The 18,815-nt window shown below is 45.8% G+C and overlaps 1 protein-coding gene across 1 annotated transcript; it reads left to right on the forward strand.

Moving 5' to 3' along the window:
- The first annotated feature begins 1,032 nt into the window (after positions 1–1,032).
- On the forward strand, positions 1,033–18,623 carry LOC133141996 (serine/threonine-protein kinase 10-like). Its single transcript, XM_061262900.1, has 17 exons — positions 1,033–1,403; positions 3,891–4,055; positions 4,551–4,599; positions 5,880–6,029; positions 6,316–6,388; positions 7,112–7,306; positions 8,114–8,288; positions 8,787–11,558; positions 11,650–11,780; positions 12,169–12,292; positions 13,189–13,368; positions 13,685–13,814; positions 14,745–14,869; positions 15,502–15,687; positions 16,799–16,924; positions 17,316–17,429; positions 18,236–18,623. Exons 1-17 carry the CDS (start codon positions 1,254–1,256, stop codon positions 18,359–18,361), a joined length of 4,971 nt encoding a protein of 1,656 aa, XP_061118884.1. The 5' UTR covers positions 1,033–1,253; the 3' UTR covers positions 18,362–18,623.
- The last annotated feature ends 192 nt before the right edge of the window (positions 18,624–18,815 follow it).

Below are 18,815 nucleotides of genomic sequence, written 5' to 3' on the forward strand. Positions count from 1 at the left end.
TGGTTGGATGAAAAGTGCCAACAATTTAGTAAAATAATTAAATACAAAATATACATATAAAATATTCATAATGACATATGCAAGCCTCAAACACAACCCTGCACGTCACTGACACATGCAGTTTATCAAGTTACCATTGTCATTTCATGAGTATGAGTGGGAAGGTTTGACAGTTTCAGGCTACCATAGATTGACCCACTGACACATTTCTATTCATAATGGACTTTTAAAGACAGGATCTTTATCCTGAGATCATGTGATCTCTATCCTAATGATCTGTTGAAGATTAAAAGGACTATTGTATTTTATGCTGTGTGTTGCAGCCTGATTCCTTGAGGAATGTTTATTCCCCGAATTGGAAAAATCAATCATGGATGAATGCAATCTTATTGTTCTATTATCTTGTAATATATTACTAATTATTTATCTTTTGTGTAAACCCTTACTGGATAATGCACTTACTTGCTTACATATCGATGGGCTTCATGTTATGTTATAATCCAAAATCAACAAAAAAAATGAGCTTGTATAAAATATTGTTAGAATAAGAATAGAAAAAATACACTGCGTACCTGCTCTTGTCATTACCTGAGGTGAGAGACAGAGGCTGTATGTGTATCTGAGGGTGTGGTTAAGTCGCTGAGGCTGTTCTGTCATGTGTCATTCTCTCATCCCCATGTAACCTCTTCCCTCTGCTCTTGAGTACAGGCTGTTGAACACTACTGTTGGTCGGAGTTTCCTGTATGAGAGTTAAGTCTGCATCAATGGTGGACACACACACACTGACTGTGCTGTACAGATTAAAATTCCATCGACTCTAGTTCACTGTAACTAAGCAGTCAAACAGCATCCAAAACCGATCCCCCCACTGTACCTCGGAGCCTGTAACACTAGGCAACCACGTAGCAGTATAAACGGGGCAAAAAAGAACACTGGTGGCTTTTTTTTATCAAGGATGTGGTTAATACAGAAACTTCCGGCAGCAGAGGTGTGCTGCTTTCGTCTCAGGCAGTGACAGTTGCGTCTGCTCCACCAAGGGATACAGCTGGCCTACTTCAGCGTTCTGCCTTTGTGCCTCTGTGGAGTCATTGTATGTGTGTGTGATAGGTGCCCGTCGACTTGTGTGTGCGTGTGGGCGTGTGTAGCCCCACTTCCATATTTTCGGCAGGGGCCAAAGGTGGGGTGGTAAGGGGGACCGCTTGGGACCAGGGAGGTTGAGGGGGGGCAGGCGGCCCATCCAGCGAGGCGTCGCCATGACATCCCTCCTGATGAGGATCTTCCGCATGGGCACGGAGAAGAAGAGGGTGAAGCATTATGAGAACCTGAGGAGGGATGAGGACCCGCGGGAGAGCTGGGACACTTTGGGGGAGCTGGGAGACGGAGCCTTCGGCAAGGTTTACAAGGTGAGGGGGAGGCCGGCCGCCATCTTGGCCTGTGGGTGTCAAAGGAGGGTGCTTTGTTTTGACTTTCTTTGTAGTGGGCCTCAGGTCTTGGTTACAGTCTGTAGTAGTCATTCTGTATATATATTTAAAAAATATATTTAAATCGTCTCCATATTTACTTATATTTTCCCCAGGAGAATATGAGAGTGTAAGCATGTAAAGTCTGTAAATCATATGACAAATGCTACTCCCATTGACATTCAAAATGCGCCTTACATTTCATATTGAATGGTCCACAATGTAGATCTGAAAAAGATATGCTGCCTGCTACTGGTTTTGCATAGCCTACATGACTTTCAGAAGACTTCTGATAAAAAATAAAAGTGACAATGAATTGATGTGTTTGTGAGCATGCGTGCTTATGTTACAGAATTGTGCTTCCTTCCAGGCAGGCTAGAGGTAGACTGAAATCCAGTGGTGGTAGCAGTGGGTAGTATCACCACTAATGATGTTTAGCTAAATACAAACAAGTAACACGAACAACTTAAATGGCTTGAGTGGAAAGCAACTACTAAAGCAGATGTTTAACAAAACATATTAAACCACAGTTTTGTGAGCTCATTGCTATCACACGATAGTCTTCAACAGCCAGAAATATCATGGGAGTGTCAGTGGGCAGGGTTGAGAATGGGGGTGTAGACGTTTTTTTAAATGTAAACAAAGGGTCAAATCAAGGACTAAAATTCTACATAGTCTGCCTTTAAGCTGTTAGTTGTTCTTAATTAGACATTTTTTTTGGTAAACTGAGATTCACCCACTTAAAATTAAGCCAAATGATGTCAGAAATATATATGCAAGTGCTGAAGAATAATGGTAATAAATTGACATCCAAGGACTTTTAAGCAGTCAGATCAACTACTGCTTTTGCTTTCTGGAATTATAGATGAAGAGGTAAAGTTAGTGGGGTCCCAGTTGCCCAAATTATGGACACCTAAAACTAAATCAACATAGCAAGCCAACACGGTTCCAAGTCTGATGAAAAGATTTAATTCCTATTTTCAACAGCTTCAGTTTTAAAACAGGGCCCTCTCAGGACCAATATCAAAAACTCTGATATAAACGACCAGGATAGAACACAGGGAGGAGTCTTAAGAACCAGCCTCTAGTCATAATCATCACACAGCAGAAATACATTTTTCCACTGGCAGAAGTGACCTTTAATCTAGACTTGTAGAAAGTCTGTTGCCACTGAATCAATGTTGTAAGAATGCAATTTTTGGAGGAGAAAGTTTGCACAGAGATGTCTATTAAGATGTCCAATGACAAAGCAAACAAGCCTTTACTAAGAGATGGGAGGACCCTAGAGTACAAATGCTCTATGCTTTGTGACTCTAACCCTGTTTCCACACTTACGGTGTGGTTATTTCTGTCCAGCTGCCCTTGAGCATACTGTTATTTCTATAGTGTATCAGCAGCATGGCTATTGTGCTGAGATGTAATAAATTAGATACCTTAGATACCTCTAACAAACAATGAGACAAAAATGACTGCTTTTCATAGGCAACAGAATCTAGCAGGGCTTTCAGGCCCTGCTGCGGTTTTTCGGTTACTTCCTGTCAAAGGCATGCTTGCAGAAAGATTGCTTCCTGCTTGATGCTCTTCGTTCATCAGTTTTTTTGTAAACCTAGACTCTGAGTATAGACGTCACTCTCTTTTTCCACCCCAGCTCAGTCCTCAAACTGTCAACATCACTGGCGAGAGACATTCTGCTGTTACCACAGCAACCGAGCGCAAGCACAACACTGGGGTGTCATGCAGGTGTAGCGCATACTGTGCTCTCTGCTCTGCTCGGTGCTCCGCAAGCCTGGTTGTTTAACCGCACAGACCAACAGGCCTGCCTACTCACTTGGCTTCCTCCCTCCCTCCCTCCCTCCCTCCTCTGTCTGATTCCTCGAGCCCCCCTGGTCTCTGAGGGGTCTCAGTCTCTTCAGTCATGCCAGGGATGCATAGGGCAATACATTCAGAAAGGAGGAAGCAGGCTCTCTGAGGCATTCTGGGTGTCCATGTCAAAGTCAAATCAAATCACAATCTCAAAAAACAAAAACAAGCAAGGAATGACTGTTCAGTAGTTTGCCAAAAAAGTGCTAATTTCACAGGCATGCAAGTTATTTTTCCTACATGCTGACAGCACAGATCCAAAAACATTTTACATTTGAGTTTACCACAGTACAGCCAGATACTGTACAATACTGCATACTTATAAATATAAATATTATATTATAAATATTGCAATGAAATATTCATCAGGGCCACTGTTAACACAGCTGTCGGTTTTACAAACCTGCTATAGGAGACAGCTGAGATGAAGATCAGCTGTTAAAATATTGAAGAATAACTGAATACAAAACGCTGGGGGACTAACATTGCCGAAGGTCCAAAATGTGCCCTCTGGCCAGGTTGGTCCTAACCCGCATTTATACTTGTGTTTGCATTTGTTTTTGTGACCAGGCACGCAATCAGGCGACAGGAGCCCTGGCCGCGGCTAAAGTGATGGAGGTGCGGAGTGAGGAGCAACTGGAAGATTACATCATTGAGATCGACATATTGGCAGCCTGTCGCCATGGCAACATTGTGACGCTGATGGGTGCCATCTTCTTTGAAGGATGGTTGTGGGTGAGACACCAGAGATGGGTCCAAGCCTCCATTACAAGCACTGCAACATTTATGTACTCTCCACACTTTATACTCTCCAGACACTCGGCTTGTGTGTTCCATCCACATCCAAACTACATTTAGTAAGAGGGGTAAATGTGGTCTACCATACAATACATAACCACACTGTATCATGTCAAACTGCTGAGCTAAGCAAGTGTGGGCTCAGTACCACAGATTAATGTCCCAGCATGCCCCATTGTGCTGCAGAGGGTGCAATATTAAACCAAGATCCTGACTTACTGCATACACCCTATGACCTTGCCTCAATGCATTTCTCACATATGGTGATGAAATGAAGCTCTATCTCCACCTCTTGAATGTCACACAATGAGCACAACCTGTCCTCCCTGGGCAGTCAGGTCTGCCGCTGTTTACCTGTCTCAACGGCCAGGCTGTGTTCACTGAGTCTATATTTTGTCGATAGTTTCCTTGTTTTTTCCTCCTTCCTCTCAGATCCTGATTGAATTCTGTCCAGGAGGTGCCCTTGATGACATCATGCTGGGTGAGTTGGGTGATGACGCATAGGGCTCATGTGAGGGGAACAGCCTGTACTTTTAACTGTGCTGAGAGAGGGAGAGAGAAAAAGAGAGAGTCAATATACTGTATATTGATTTAATTATATTATAGCCTTTGCCACCTACACCGCTTTGCTAAATTTAGTCATTTAGGCCCTCATGCCAAATTGAATCAAATACTTTCTTGTCACAAGCAAGTTTTTATGGTGCATTATTCATTAGCGTTTGTAGAGGGTGATAAGATCAGTAGTGCAATGTTTTGGAAAAAAGGTAACTTCTTAACTCTTACTTACAGTAAGACACTGTTAAAACAGCAGAAGACCTTCTCCATGTTACAATTCATGCAGATGCCTTTGTAATTCTTTAGGCAAAATTTCTCTCTACTCCAGTAAATTCAGGAACAAATTTAAGCCTTTCTGTTCCAATGGTGTCAGGGGCAAATTAAGTTGTTATTTCAGCTCTTTAGAGTAATTATCCACTTTAATTATTTTATTTTTATTTATTTAATTATAATTTTTATCCGATTTTTTTCTCCCAATTTGGTAGCCAATTGGATCCCATCTGATTCAATTAGAGCTAGTATTAGATACACCGCTCCCACACCCCGTCCCTCGGCGGCCAACAGAACAGCATCTTTGAATTCACTAAGTGTCATGTTAATGGGTTTTCCCCTCTCTCTCAAGTTGACGTGAGTTAAAGACAGCTTTCCTGGTCTGCGGGCGTTTCTTCCATTAGAGTGCAGAGACAGGCTGGAGTCATACGTGCACAGTGGGGGTCTTTGTGCATTGGATCGATTCTCTTCATGGTGGCGAAACACTTCTCAGTTTCCTGTGCTCAACCAGAGCAGGCATGCTTGACGATGATGCACTGGTCAGATGTCACACTGCACTCTGGGCTTGGAAACGCTCCAATTCATTAATAAGCTCAGATTGGCTGACAGCATAGACTGATTGATTGTCAGAGACACAACTGAAATATGACTAAGCAACCATTTGGGGGAATGCTACAGTGTGTGTTCATCTGCATGTACATTTCTGTGTGTGTGTGTGTGTGTATGTGTGTGTGTGTGTGTGTCTGTGTGTGTGTGTATGTGTGTGTGTGTGTGTTTGTGTGTGTGTGTGTCTATGTGTGTGTGTGTATGTGTGTGTGTGTGTGTGTGTGTGTTTGTGTGTGTGTGTCTATGTGTGTGTGTGTGTGTGTGTGTGTGTGTGTGTCTATGTGTGTGCGTTTGCATGTGTGTGTGTGTGTGTGTGTGTGTGTCTTGCAGAGCTGGAGAGGGGTCTTTCAGAGCAGCAGATCAGTGAGGTGTGCTGTCAGACTCTGCAGGCTCTGTCCTACCTGCACCAGCACCACATGATCCACAGAGACCTGAAGGCTGGAAACATACTGCTGACCTTGGAGGGCCAGGTCAAACTGGGTCTGTTCTGCCCCTCCTGCTCTCATTCTTCTCTCAGTGCACCATCTACAACTAACTGTATGGTCTCTGTGCCACTGTGACAACTGTACTGTCTCTCAATGCATTATGTACAATCGTATCATCTACAACTCTGACACTTCTATCCTTTATATATTTATCAAAACTGTTTGAGTCATATCTTAAGTGACAGAGCCCTCTCCTGTCTATGTAAAGACTCAATTTCTCTATCAATCAGCCCATCCAATTAACTAATTCCATTAATTAATTTTCTCCCTCTCTCTCCCAGCGGATTTTGGAGTGTCTGCAAAAAACGACAGCACCCTACAGAGACGAGCCACCTTCATCGGAACACCTTACTGGTCAGTAGGATGATGACGGCACCAAACTCAACAGCACTGTTAATCACAGCATTCCACTGTAGCACAAAAAGAGTCTTCCATCACATCACGTGACTGCACTGAAGTGACTACAAAATGAGATGCGCTTTCCGTTGCCTCCGTTTTATAGCACTCTTGAAAGAGGAGTAAGTGCAACAGGGTACACATTAGAGACAAAGAGGAAAACAACTTGTACTTCATCCGAGGAGCTGTTAGAAGGCCCTTTAAGAGTAAAGAGAACGGTGTGTTCTGTTCTCTGGGAAATGGCTTCCTGGAATCGATGTTACACTTTCTGGCAGAATACTTATCGACAATACATTACACACAAAACTACAGGATATTAAACTGCCAGACACGTGGTCCTAAAACCTCCAGTTCTCTTCCCAGTCTCCATGTCAGACATTTCTCAAACATCCGTCCTATTGTGCAATAAAACTGGACTCCACCTCCACATCCCACCTCACCCTTTCAAACATCAATCCCAGTACACAATAGAATTTATGAACATAAAACACTTATTATAGTTGCTACTGCCCATGATAAGAAATTGTTTTTTGTGTATGCATGATGTGCACATGTGCGTGTTGCATGTACACATAAATGCATTTCTGCATGTGTGTTTGTACATGTGTTTGTACATGCGTATGATGGTATTTTCTGTGTATGATTGTGTGTGTGGATACTCATGGTGTGCTTGTGTGTCAGGATGGCCCCAGAAGTGATCCAATGCGATACGTGCAAGGACAACCCCTACAGCTGCAAAGCGGACATCTGGTCCCTGGGCATCACCCTTCTGGAGGCAGCGGAGATGGAGCCCCCACACCACAACCTCAATCCCATGAGAGTCCTGCTGAAGATCACCAAATCGCCACCCCCCACACTCACAAACCCCCGCCTCTGGTCAGTACCCCAAGTTTATATCGTTTTTCCTTTTGTATTTCTCATGAATCGTGCTTATGATGCGAAGCCTGCGGAGCTAGTTCAGGCAGGCAGCTCGGGAAGCGCCATCGCCTCACATGATCCTTACGTCTAATGGTAGGGGCTATATAAACCACCAACCTTACCTGTTCAAGCCCTCGCTCACGTCTAATGGTAGGGGCTATATAAACCACCAACCTTACCTGTTCAAGCCCTCACTCATTTAGCTTGCTTGCTGTGTTGCCTGCTAGCTGTTGCTACATTGCTCTGGAAATCATGCAAAAGCTGCCCTGCTGCCTGGCTCATTCTGAATGCTAAGGGAATAATGAGAGGCAGAACCTGGATGCCAAAGTTTGCATCTAAATTAAATCTCAATTAATATTGCTTAATTCATCGTGAGTTGTCTGACTTAAAGGAATGTATTTGTACATTCAGATCACTCTTAGCTCTCATCTCTAAAACTGCTGTTTCCTCTGGGGTCTGTGTATTAAAATGTTTGTAAATATTAATGTCTGTGACAATATACACAAACATACAATCGATATAGTATTAATATTCAATTACAGTCCATTACCATATATACCACAATAAACCTAAAAAAAACATACAGACAACTATGTGCTAAAATAAATGTTGATTTCGAAATGTTGATTTTGGACTGATTGCCATCCAATTTTGAATTAAAAAATAATTTGATTATAAAAGCACAGTCAGTTTTAAATCTCCACAAAGAGACAAGCTCCTCACCGCAGGGCAAGATTGACCTGACCTGTTGTGTTGTGTTTGCAGGTCATCCCATTTCCAGGACTTCCTGCGCAGGGTACTGCAGAAGAACCCTGAAACCCGATGGGGGGCACAGCAGCTCCTTGCACATCCCTTCTCCTGCGCAGGACGGGATGGCAGGGCCCTGAAGGAGCTCATTGCTGAGGCAAAGGCCGAGGTCACTGAGGAGATCGAGGCAGAGGTAAGGGGATATGAATGGGGCTGTATGGTATGCAACATCTGTAATACTTATTGGTATATTGTGAAAGGAAAATGCAAGCCGATGATGCAAGTTGCCGTCCCCTGCTGAGGCAGAATTTGATGGGGTAACGTACAGGATTAGTTCCCAAATGAAGAAGGAGGTCACCCCAGGGGTGGTTTCATCAGGTTTATCCGGGAGATCAGGGCTGATCACATTGCCGTGTGACCACTCAGCCATTTCATGTATCATATGATCAACTGGAATCCACCAGCAGTACAGACCTCAGCTCCTCTAAAGTGAAAGTCTGATTAAAGATACACCAAGAGGATGGGAAATTTTACATTTCACCCTAATATGAGTGGCTTAAGTCAAGTATGGTTCCAATGACGAACCCACACATGTTGCACAATTCAAACATGATTAACACAAGTACATCCACTCTCTTTCACTCTGTTTATCATTTCCCTCTCTTTCTCTCTCTTACTTTCCTTCCTGCAGTCTTTACCAGACCTTAATCAGGCCCTGGCTGAAGAAATATCCCTGGATCCAGAAAAGGGGACAACAAACATCCCATCAGGAGACACAGCGCAAGATGGTGGCCTGGCACCTGATTGCCAAAACCCGCAGGAAGCCCCAACCACCTTGGAGCTCAGCCCAGACCACCCCAAAACTAACCCCGCACCTCCTACCCAACAGGACGGAGAGTGTGGGGGAGCCGCGGTGTCCAGGAGGGCATCCCGTGCGAAAGAGAAGGCCCAGAAGCGAGCAAGGCGTCTATCAGTCCCCGGAACCCTGCTATCCCTGTTTACCAGCACCTCTCGACGCTGCAAGTCTGGCTTTTGGGCAGACAGCCCGGTGGTACTGCCAGGTCAGAAGGAACCAAATGAGTCGGGGGAGGGGGCAGAGGGACAGGCTGCCACAGGCTCAGTAGAGAGGGAGGAGGGAACAGAGGTACAGAATAAGGGCCCAGTCTCTGCCAAGGCAGAAGAGGCTGAAGCCTCCCTTCCCAGCCTCACTGTGCCTGAGAATGGTGCCGAGATCCTGGACAGGAAGGAGGAGGCAGGAAGTTCTCAAACAGATGGGAGAGAAGGAGGAGCTCAAATAGAGCAGTCAGAAGGAGGAGCTCAAACAGAGCAAACAGAAGGAGGTGCTCAAATAGAGGAGTCAGAAGGAGGAGCTCAAACAGAGGAGACAAAAGGTGGAACTCAAACAGAGGGGACAGAAGGGGGAGGTCACATAGAGGAGTCAGAAGGAGGTGCTCAAATAGAGCAGTCAGAAGGAGGAGCTCAAACAGAGGGGACAGAAGGAGGAGCTCAAACAGAGGGGACAGAAGGAGGAGCTCAAACAGATCAGACAGAAGGAGGAGCTGAAACAGAGGGGTCAGAAGGAGGTGCTCAAACAGAGGGGACAGAAGGAGCTCAAATAGAGGAGTCAGAAAAAGGTGCTCAAATAGAGCAGTCAGAAGGAGGAGCTCAAACAGAGGGCACAGAAGGAGGAGCTCAAATAGAGGAGCCAGAAGGAGGTACTCAAATAGAGGAATCAGAAGGAGGAGCTCAAACAGAACGGACAGAAGGAGCAACTCAAATGGAGGGGACAGAAGGAGGTGCCCAAATAGAGCAGTCAGAAGGCGGTGCTCAAACAGAGGGGACAGAAGGAGATGCCCAAATAGAGCAGTCAGAAGGAGGTGCTCAAACAGAGGGGACAGAAGGAGATGCAATGCTGAAGGTAGTTTTGCCTGAAGAACTAAGTTTGGGATCTCCCCAACAGGGCCCGGAGCCAGCTAAGAACCAGACAGGCAGTGAAGCTATGATTGATATTTCTAACGCCCATCCAGTTTCCAACCAGAGTTCAGAAACTGTGACATCAGGTGACAATGTCAGCAAGGATGTCCTGGTAACTGTCAGCTCGGTGGAGAATGGAGCAGAAAGCCAGGTGGCCCTAGCAGCCACTGATATAGTGCCACCTGCCACCGTGGTGGAACCCCAATTCCGGATCACCAAGGTATGTCTCTCCTCACTCCTACTGCAGGGTGCCCTGATCCCTGCCTTATGTTTGGAAATGCCCAGGACTCGCGCAGGGGAGGAGGAAGAGGTGGAGCCAGGTCTCTCAGTGACAGATCGCCTTGACTTATCTGTAGGGGGAGCAGCCATAAGACACATGGGTATGGCAGGGGAAAATGGATATTCTGTGAACGATGATAAAGAACGAGTGACTGAGGACAATGAGGTTGTGGGGTATAGGGATGGAGGGCGAGAGGAAGAAAAGATGGAGAAGGGTGGAGGAAGGAAGGATGTCCCTCCTGCTGAGGTGAATGGGAAGGAAAGACAGGAAGAGATGAAAGAGGGAGAAAGGGAACATGAAGGAACAAATGAAGGAAAGCTGGAGGAGGGACGAGAGGAAGGAACGGCAGAAGGAGAAGAGGAGGAGAGAGGGAGTAAGGAGGCAGAGAAGATAGTAGATGGAGAGACAGATGAGGAGGGAAGCAGTACAAAAGGAGAGGGAAGACAAGACGTGGTTCTGACAGGCACAAATGAAGTGACCTTGTGTAAAGAGGGCGATGGACAGGAAGACAGACATGAAGTCGTTGTGAGCAAAGACCTAGGTCAAGACGAGAATGCGCCGTCGGAAAAAGAGACAGAGACGGGACCATCGCTGGCCCAAGGAGAGGTGGAGAGAGATGGGGGGACAGATGAGGGAAGAAAGGAAGAGGAGGCAGAGGCAGGGAAAGAAGAGAGAAAAGAGAGAAAAGAGGTGGTGAGGACAGAGGAAAGTGGGGAAGAGATTAAACTGGCTGCCCTCAGAGAAACAGATGAAGGTGACAGAGTTCAGGTGCAGGAAAGAGAAAATGAAAGAGAGAGGGCAGAGAAAGATGCACAACCAGAGGAGTGCAAGAGGGTTGGAGAAGGGCAGGCCAGGCTAACTGAGGCACGGGAGACAGCCGATAAAGACGGAGAGAGTGAGGAGGAAGAGGGGAAGAAGAAGCGGCGGAAGAACCGGGAGAAGGGGAGCATCAGGTACAGGAAATCCACCAGGAGGGTGAACTTCGCCTGGGATGCGATGGGAGGTTTGGAGGATGTAGCGAAAAGAGAGGAGGCGATGGAGGAGAGGAGCGCAGAGAATGGTAGTGTGGCCACCACTTCGCAAAGGACAGATCAGGACCTCCCGGATGGGACATGCTTGGAATCCAACAAGACTCCAACCGCAGAGGACTGCCCCCAACCGTCTAACAGTAGGAACAAAATCAGCAAGGTGGTCCCAGGACCTGATGGGGTGAGTCATTCCCGACTATTCCCTGTACCGTACAACCTGCCGGAAAGCTTGCTCTGTCTAACCAGCCCATGTCCCTGCTCTCTCCTGTCAGGAAATCACCCACAACAGGAAGACGGTTAAAAAAACACGGAAGTTCATGGTGGATGGACGGGAGATGAGTGTCACCACGTCCAAAGTCATCAACGACAGTGACAGTAAGGGGGACCAGATGCGGTCAGTCAGGTAAAACACTTTCCCCGAAAACCCCATTAACTGATCATAAATGACACAGCAGAAAAAAATAATTGTTTTCGCACCATTCTCTGTAAATGCTGCTAATGAATATTCCTGGAGATCAGCAGTTTCTGAGCCCACCCTGTCTGGCACCAACAATCATTCCTCGATCAAAGTCACTTGGATCACATTTCTTCCCCATTCTGATGTTTGGCCTGAACAGCAGCCCCCTTGACCAACTCTAACGAGTTGCTGCCACGTTTGGCTGATTGGATATTTGCATTAACGAGCTGGGGTACAGGCCTATCTAATAGAGTGGTCACTGAGTGTAGACAGTATCTTTAAGGATTCCTGTGCTTTGTGACATGAACTCACTCGTGCGCATGCATCTGCACAGGCGGCAGGAGCTGCACGCCCTCAAGCTACTACAGAAGGAGGAGCAGAGGGAGTACACACAGCTAGATCAACGCCTGCAGCAGCAGCGGGAGCAGATGTTCCGGCACATTGAGCAGGAGATGACCGTGAGTGAAACCATTTCATATCGCCACCACTGTCCTCCAGGACTGGAGTTTGACAGAATCTCTGATTATTCATGTGGAAGGGGACTGATTTTTGGAGATTTAGTTTACTCGTATATTTCAGCAGCTTGCACCATTGCACCTACTATATACAGTAGTGTGCAAAAATGTGGGCACCCCCGGTCAAGAGAGCCTTTTACGATTAATATCTAAGTGAACAGATGCAAACCTGACCTCTAAAGGTTAACCATGATACAGTTCTTCACATTTTCAAGCAAGAATACTTAGGAACAAGGGGTGCCAAGATTTTTTGCACTCCACAGTATATAGAAATACTGTACAAACCCAACTGCATTAAAACCACTATGCAAGATGACACAATTTTAAAACATATATACATTTGGTCCAATTCCCACCTTAACTTGGAATGTCCGATTATCTGCAACAACAGCCACGTTCATGCGTGAACCCCATAGCCAATTCTGGAGATTACTGGCATCCACCTTTCGCCTACTAGACATGTAGTGTCACCAGCTGCTTCTTTCTATACTGTAGACTACAGCCAAGTTCTCACAAAGTAGAGTGGGAGGAGGACCTTTCATTACATTACATTACATGTCATTTGGCAGACACTTTTATCCAAAGTAACTTACAGTTGACTAAGTAGAAGACAATCCTCCCCTGGAGCAATGCAGAGTTAAGGGCCTTGCTCAAGGGCCTAATGGCTGTGCGGATCTTATTGCGGCTAAGATGCGTAACAGCCGCCACCGGAAGATTCCTGAACCATGAGGCACACCTGAACCACTATCGAATGACCTGGGGTCATCCTCTTCATCCTCCCCATTCCTCCTTCCTCTCCACCTCTCTCTCCTCCCCCTGTTCGTCCTCCTCCTTAACAGAGTAAGAAGAAGTACTACGACGGGGAGCTGGAGCGGGTGGAGCGACAGTACCGGCAGCAGAGCGAGCGGATGGAGGCGGAGCACACGGTGCGGCTGAGGGACGAGGCTCACAGGCTGAAGGCCCAGCAGGAGCGGGAGACGAGCCGCAGGGGAGCGGCGCTCAGAGCCGACCCCAGGGAGGTGAGCCCGGCTCTGCCCCGCCTCACCCTGCTGCGTCATAACTTCCGCATCACGCTACTTCACCCATTCGCTCCCCGCCACACCCCTACCGAGCCCGACCACACCCTGCTCTTCCCTCATCTCACCACTCACGGATTGCGCAGCGCGGACGCACAGAAACTACTGTTTGTTCCACTTTTGGTCTTCTGCTATGAAAAATTTGCATCAGGTAGCCTCAGTCTGGGGATGACGTACAGTACACATACATATTACACACACAAATACACACACTTGGACATATGTACTGAAAATCTGTCTGTCTGTCTGTCTGTCTCAGGAGCAGCGGTTCATGCAGAAGCAGCAGCAGGAGCTGAATGAGGCCCTGCAGAGAGCTGTGCAGGACCACAAGAGGAAGGTGGCCTCTATGGAGTGGGAGATCACAGCCAAATCACAGCAGCTCAAAAGAGGTACGCAGACACACGCACACACACACCTATAGTCACACTCACATACAGTACACTACGCTCACTCACACACACACACACATACACACACATGCACACAGAAGAAAGAGCCAACTGGCGGAAGGAATACAATGTGGTCTATAACAACAGATATTTCCTTAGCTTATCCAGTAATCTCTATTTTTAAAGATTACAACAGGCGATGTCCCAGATGTGAACCACAACAAAATAATAACTCCTGTTTCATCATAATATTTACACAACTGTTGGTTGCATTGCCAGACTCAAAGACAAAGCACTTAATTTGATTTAAAAGTCGAAAACGAGATGGCTACAGCTGTCCCGCTCAACATGAGTACATTTTACAGAAACCTCTCAACGTTTATGTCATCAGCCTGTGTGGGAAAAAAAAAAATTGGATTCAGAACAAAACATTATTAGTATCTTATTTCATCTGGGATACACACTTTAATCTGGCTTCTGTTACAATTAATACAATTATGAATACCACACTTTTATTGTGCTATTCTTTTGAGTTGCCATTTTATGACAATTTCTATCAGTTAATTCAGGTAAAACACAGATTTTGAAAGAATGCAGCATTCCATGGGCTAGTGCAACACACACACACACACACACACACACACACACACACACACACACACATAGCATAACTGAATGAGCACCACTGAAAGAGGACAGTGCAGAATATCACACCCAGAATACATCACAAAAGTAATGTAGGAAAACAAAATGTTAAAGATTATCCAAATGGAAATTATTTGTCAACTCTAATCCATCAGCGGAGATTCAATTCCATTCAGTACCAGCCAATGCTAAACAGCCACAGCCATGAGTAATCACTAATCAGCTATGAGTGCTGGATAAATTACCATTTGGCCTTGTTCCCAAACTCCCTTCCCTATCCTTTAGCCCGTGAGTCAGTCATCTGGGAACTGGAACAGCGCCATCTGCAGGAGAAGTACCACTTGTTTAAGCAGCAGGTGAAGGAGCAGTACTCACTGCAGAGACAGCAGCTCATCAAGAGGCACAGCAAGGTGAGCAATGCCACACACCACAACGATAATCATCACATGTAGTAACGGATGTGCCACCTTTCTTTAAGTATACCTGATGCGGTAGTAAACATTTGAAGTCATGTGGGGAAAAAATGTCACCGCCGTTATCTACTGGGTGTTGATAAAACAGCAGCTATCTTATCAACACCGTATAGATAACATTTGTCATTTTTTCCACAAAAACATTTCACATGACAAAATGCACGACTCAGAAACAGGGGTGTAATAAAGTCCCGTATGCTGTATAATGCTGTATAATTGCTGTATAATAGCCTACATAGAAATATCATTACCTGGCGAAACAATATGCTCAGTGAACTGAAAGGGTAAAATAAAAGTTTAATTTTTGTGATGACACTGCTATCAATTAAACAAGAAAAAAAAACTATGTACAGCAATACTACATTATAAAAACAATGGATATTTATATATTTATTCATATGATAACTACTATTTATTATTTTATGCCATGAACTGAATGATTCCAAACTACTGAAGTAGGTGATAAACCACCTAGAAAAGAATGTACAGATTGTAACATTAAAATATTATTGCACAAACAGTAAAAACAACCCTTCTGCCTAACCCTGCCTCCTCTCCCCCTCCTCCAGGACAAGGAGAGGGCCTCCCGCTTCCACCAAACCCTGCTGGAGGAACAGCGCACCCTCCAGGTTCAGGAGAGGGCCCAGCTGCAGCGTTCCCAGAGGGCCGAGACCAAGGCCCGGCTGGCTCAGTACAAGCTGGACCTGAGGGCCCAGGGCCTCTCTGGCCCCGAGCAGAGACAGCACCTCACACAGGTCAGTTCTGGTAATGTAATCGGGAATTCAGGCATCTGCGAAAATGAAGGAAACTCTCAAGGAATGCAAAGCGTACTAACAGCAGGCACATTTGGTTCCTGTGTTAAGTATGCAATAAGAATCCCAGCACGCTCGATTGTATTTCCTTCATTTTGGCAGTTACCTCTACATACAGTAACATAAGTGACCCTACTAATATAACAAGCAAATAGTAAACATGTTGTCCCCCACCCCCATGCACTGTCACCGCCTGCTTGACACCTGACGTTGGTAGTAACTATGAAGCTAAGCTTTTTATGGATAAATGGATAAATGGTAGACTAACTAGAAATAGTGAAATATTAACAATGATATGGTTCCAGAGAAGTGTAGCAGCGGTATTTGCTAACAAATGCCTTGTAGGAGATTACAGAACCCAGCAAAGTCATCTTGCAGCTTATTTGGAGCTACAGTCCAATCACTAGAAAAGGAGCATCTTATCAGCCTACCTAGGCTAATAGTTTACAGCTGATGTTATCCACCATTACCAATATTTAGCAGACGGTCCCATCCAGTGAGACTTTCAACACAACAATGTATGACGCTCTGGATAAGGCTGTCTAATCCATTTGCCAATTGGATAAGGCTGACTAATGCATTTCCCTGCATACATTCAATCACTTATCAGAACCTATATACCAGTCAGACCCCTCTGTTCCGCTACTATGGGACACCTGGCACCTCCCCCTTGCACGTGCACTTCTCTGTCATGACTGCTGTCTGTTCTGGCCCCGCGGTGGTGGAATGACCTTCTTGTGGATGTCAAAACGGCAGAGTCTCTGACCACTTTCAAACGCAGACTGTTTTTCTAAAGCCAAATAAAATTAAAATAGTTGGACCCGCTGATTAATACGACGCTTGAGATAGTCATTTGGAGCAGGGCAACAATGAACAATTGAATCGCTAAGCCCTTCCTGTCCTATGCTCATCCATTATGGGCTGAAAGGCAAAAACTGGTCCTCAATCAGTACTCTGAGATGTTTTATCATTACAAATGAGACCTAGGCCGGGTCTCTTGCATCCTTGCGTGTGCCAACTTGTTGCGAGCGGGCGCCTGTCCTTCCCTCCCCAGTTTGTGTCGGAGGAAGAGTCCCGGCAGAAACAGGAGAGGCAGAGCCTGCAGCAGACCCACGAGGCACAGCTGAACGAGCTGCAGGAGCAGTGCGACGGCAACATCGCAGAGCTGCAGCAGATACAGGTAACCGCCACCTGCCTCTCAGCCCGGATGTACATATTGTGGGGCGGCCTGTAGCATAGTGGTTAAGGTGCATGACTGAGACCCACAAGGTCAGCGTTTCGATCCCCGGTGTAGCCACAATAAGATCCGCACATCTTTTGGGCCCTTGAGCAAGGCCCTTAACCCTGCATTGCTCCAGGGGAGGATTGCCTCCTGCTTAGTCTAATCAACTGTTCATCGCTCTGGATAAGAGTGTCTGCCAAATGCGGTTAATGTAATGTAATGTAAGGTATTCAATCCTGGCCTTGCCACTGTAACCTGTACCCCTGTGATGAGTTAGTGTCACAAATAAAAAAATTGTTTGTTGTGTGTGTGTGTGTGTGTGTCTGTGTGTGTGTGTTCTGTTTGTCAGAATGAGAAACTACAGCTGCTGGTGGATAGAGAGAAGAAGAAGATCAGGGGGCTGGAGGATGAACACACACTGGAGCTGAATGAGTGGAGAGACAAACTGGCCTGCAGGAAAGAGGTGAGGGAGGGAAGGAGGGAGGAAAGGAGAGCAGAGGAAGAGAAGGACAGAGGGTAATGAGGGAGGGATATAAAGGAGAGGGTAAATGCCAGAAAGAAGGGAAGCAGCAACAGGGCTGTAGGATTGTTGGAATCTGGACCATTACAGCAACAACCATGTTTGTTTATTTTATACGTGGGTCTCACCACACCGTGTCTTTGCCCGTTGTCCACAGTTATCATTTACATGTCCAGTTATTACAATTATTACATTCCCAGAGTAATCACATGCGTGCCGTGTGCAGCGCAGCTCAGTTTACGTCATTCTAAAGAGCTCCACTCCATCAGTAGGAGCAAGGGACGAGGGAGGGAGAGTTGTGAGGGGACGAGGCAGAGGAGAAAGACAAAGGGAGAGAAAAAAAAGAAGAGGGTAGTTAGCAGACTAAAGCAACAGATGGAGAATGGGGAATGCAAGGAAACTGAGGGGAAAAGAAATGATGAGGCGGAGGATTCCATCCAAAAGACATCACAATGAGCTGTGTATCTGTGTCTGTGTGTGCCCGTGGGCCACGTGTGTGTATGCGTATGCGTGTGTGCGCGTGCATATGTGTGTATGTCTGTGGGTGTGTGCGTATGTGTATTTCGTGTGTGCGTGTGTATGTGTGTATGTGTATGTATGTGTGTGTGTCTGTGGGCGTGTGTGCGTGTGTATGTGTGTATGTGTATGTATGTGTGTGTGTCTGTGGGCGTGTGTGCGTGTGTATGTGTCTGTATGTGTGTGTCTGTGGGCGTGTGTGTGTGTGTGTGTGTGCGTGTGTGTGTTTGTAGGTGTTAGAGGAAGACCTGGCTCGCAGACGCAGAGAGAAGGATGGTGCGCGCAGACGGGCCAGTGAGCCTGAATCCAGAAACACCAGCCGGCGCCCACGATTCCTCAACAGCATCAGCTTCTCTTAGTCAGGCGTACCCTCACACACGTGTACACAGACACAAAAAACTCATTATATGGGCCGTCCAATTTAATTCAATCTTTCTCAACATGAAGTTATCATATGGTGCATGTTTCCAGGAAATACAGCCTGCACTTTCCTTTCATCACACGCTCAATGAAGAATTTCTTTAACCAAACACTGTTGTAAATATCTAAACAATACTTTTTTGGAAATAACAACCTTTGTGAAAATAGCAGGATGAAGTAAATAAATGCAAGCTACTCAAATGAGTCTCATTGTTTGTGTTTGCATCATGGATTTGTACAACCCATGTTTAGCAGATTCAACTTTCTTGTGACTCAATAAGCCATTACCAATATTTTCCATTTCCCCACGTAGCGTTTATGAATACTACACAATAAAACGAAATTATAGGCGATTACCATATCTGCGTCTTGATTATGAAATATAAAAGCGTT

The sequence above is a fragment of the Conger conger genome, chromosome 12 (assembly GCF_963514075.1).
Source record: "Conger conger chromosome 12, fConCon1.1, whole genome shotgun sequence".
Classification (NCBI taxonomy): Eukaryota; Metazoa; Chordata; class Actinopteri; order Anguilliformes; family Congridae; genus Conger; species Conger conger.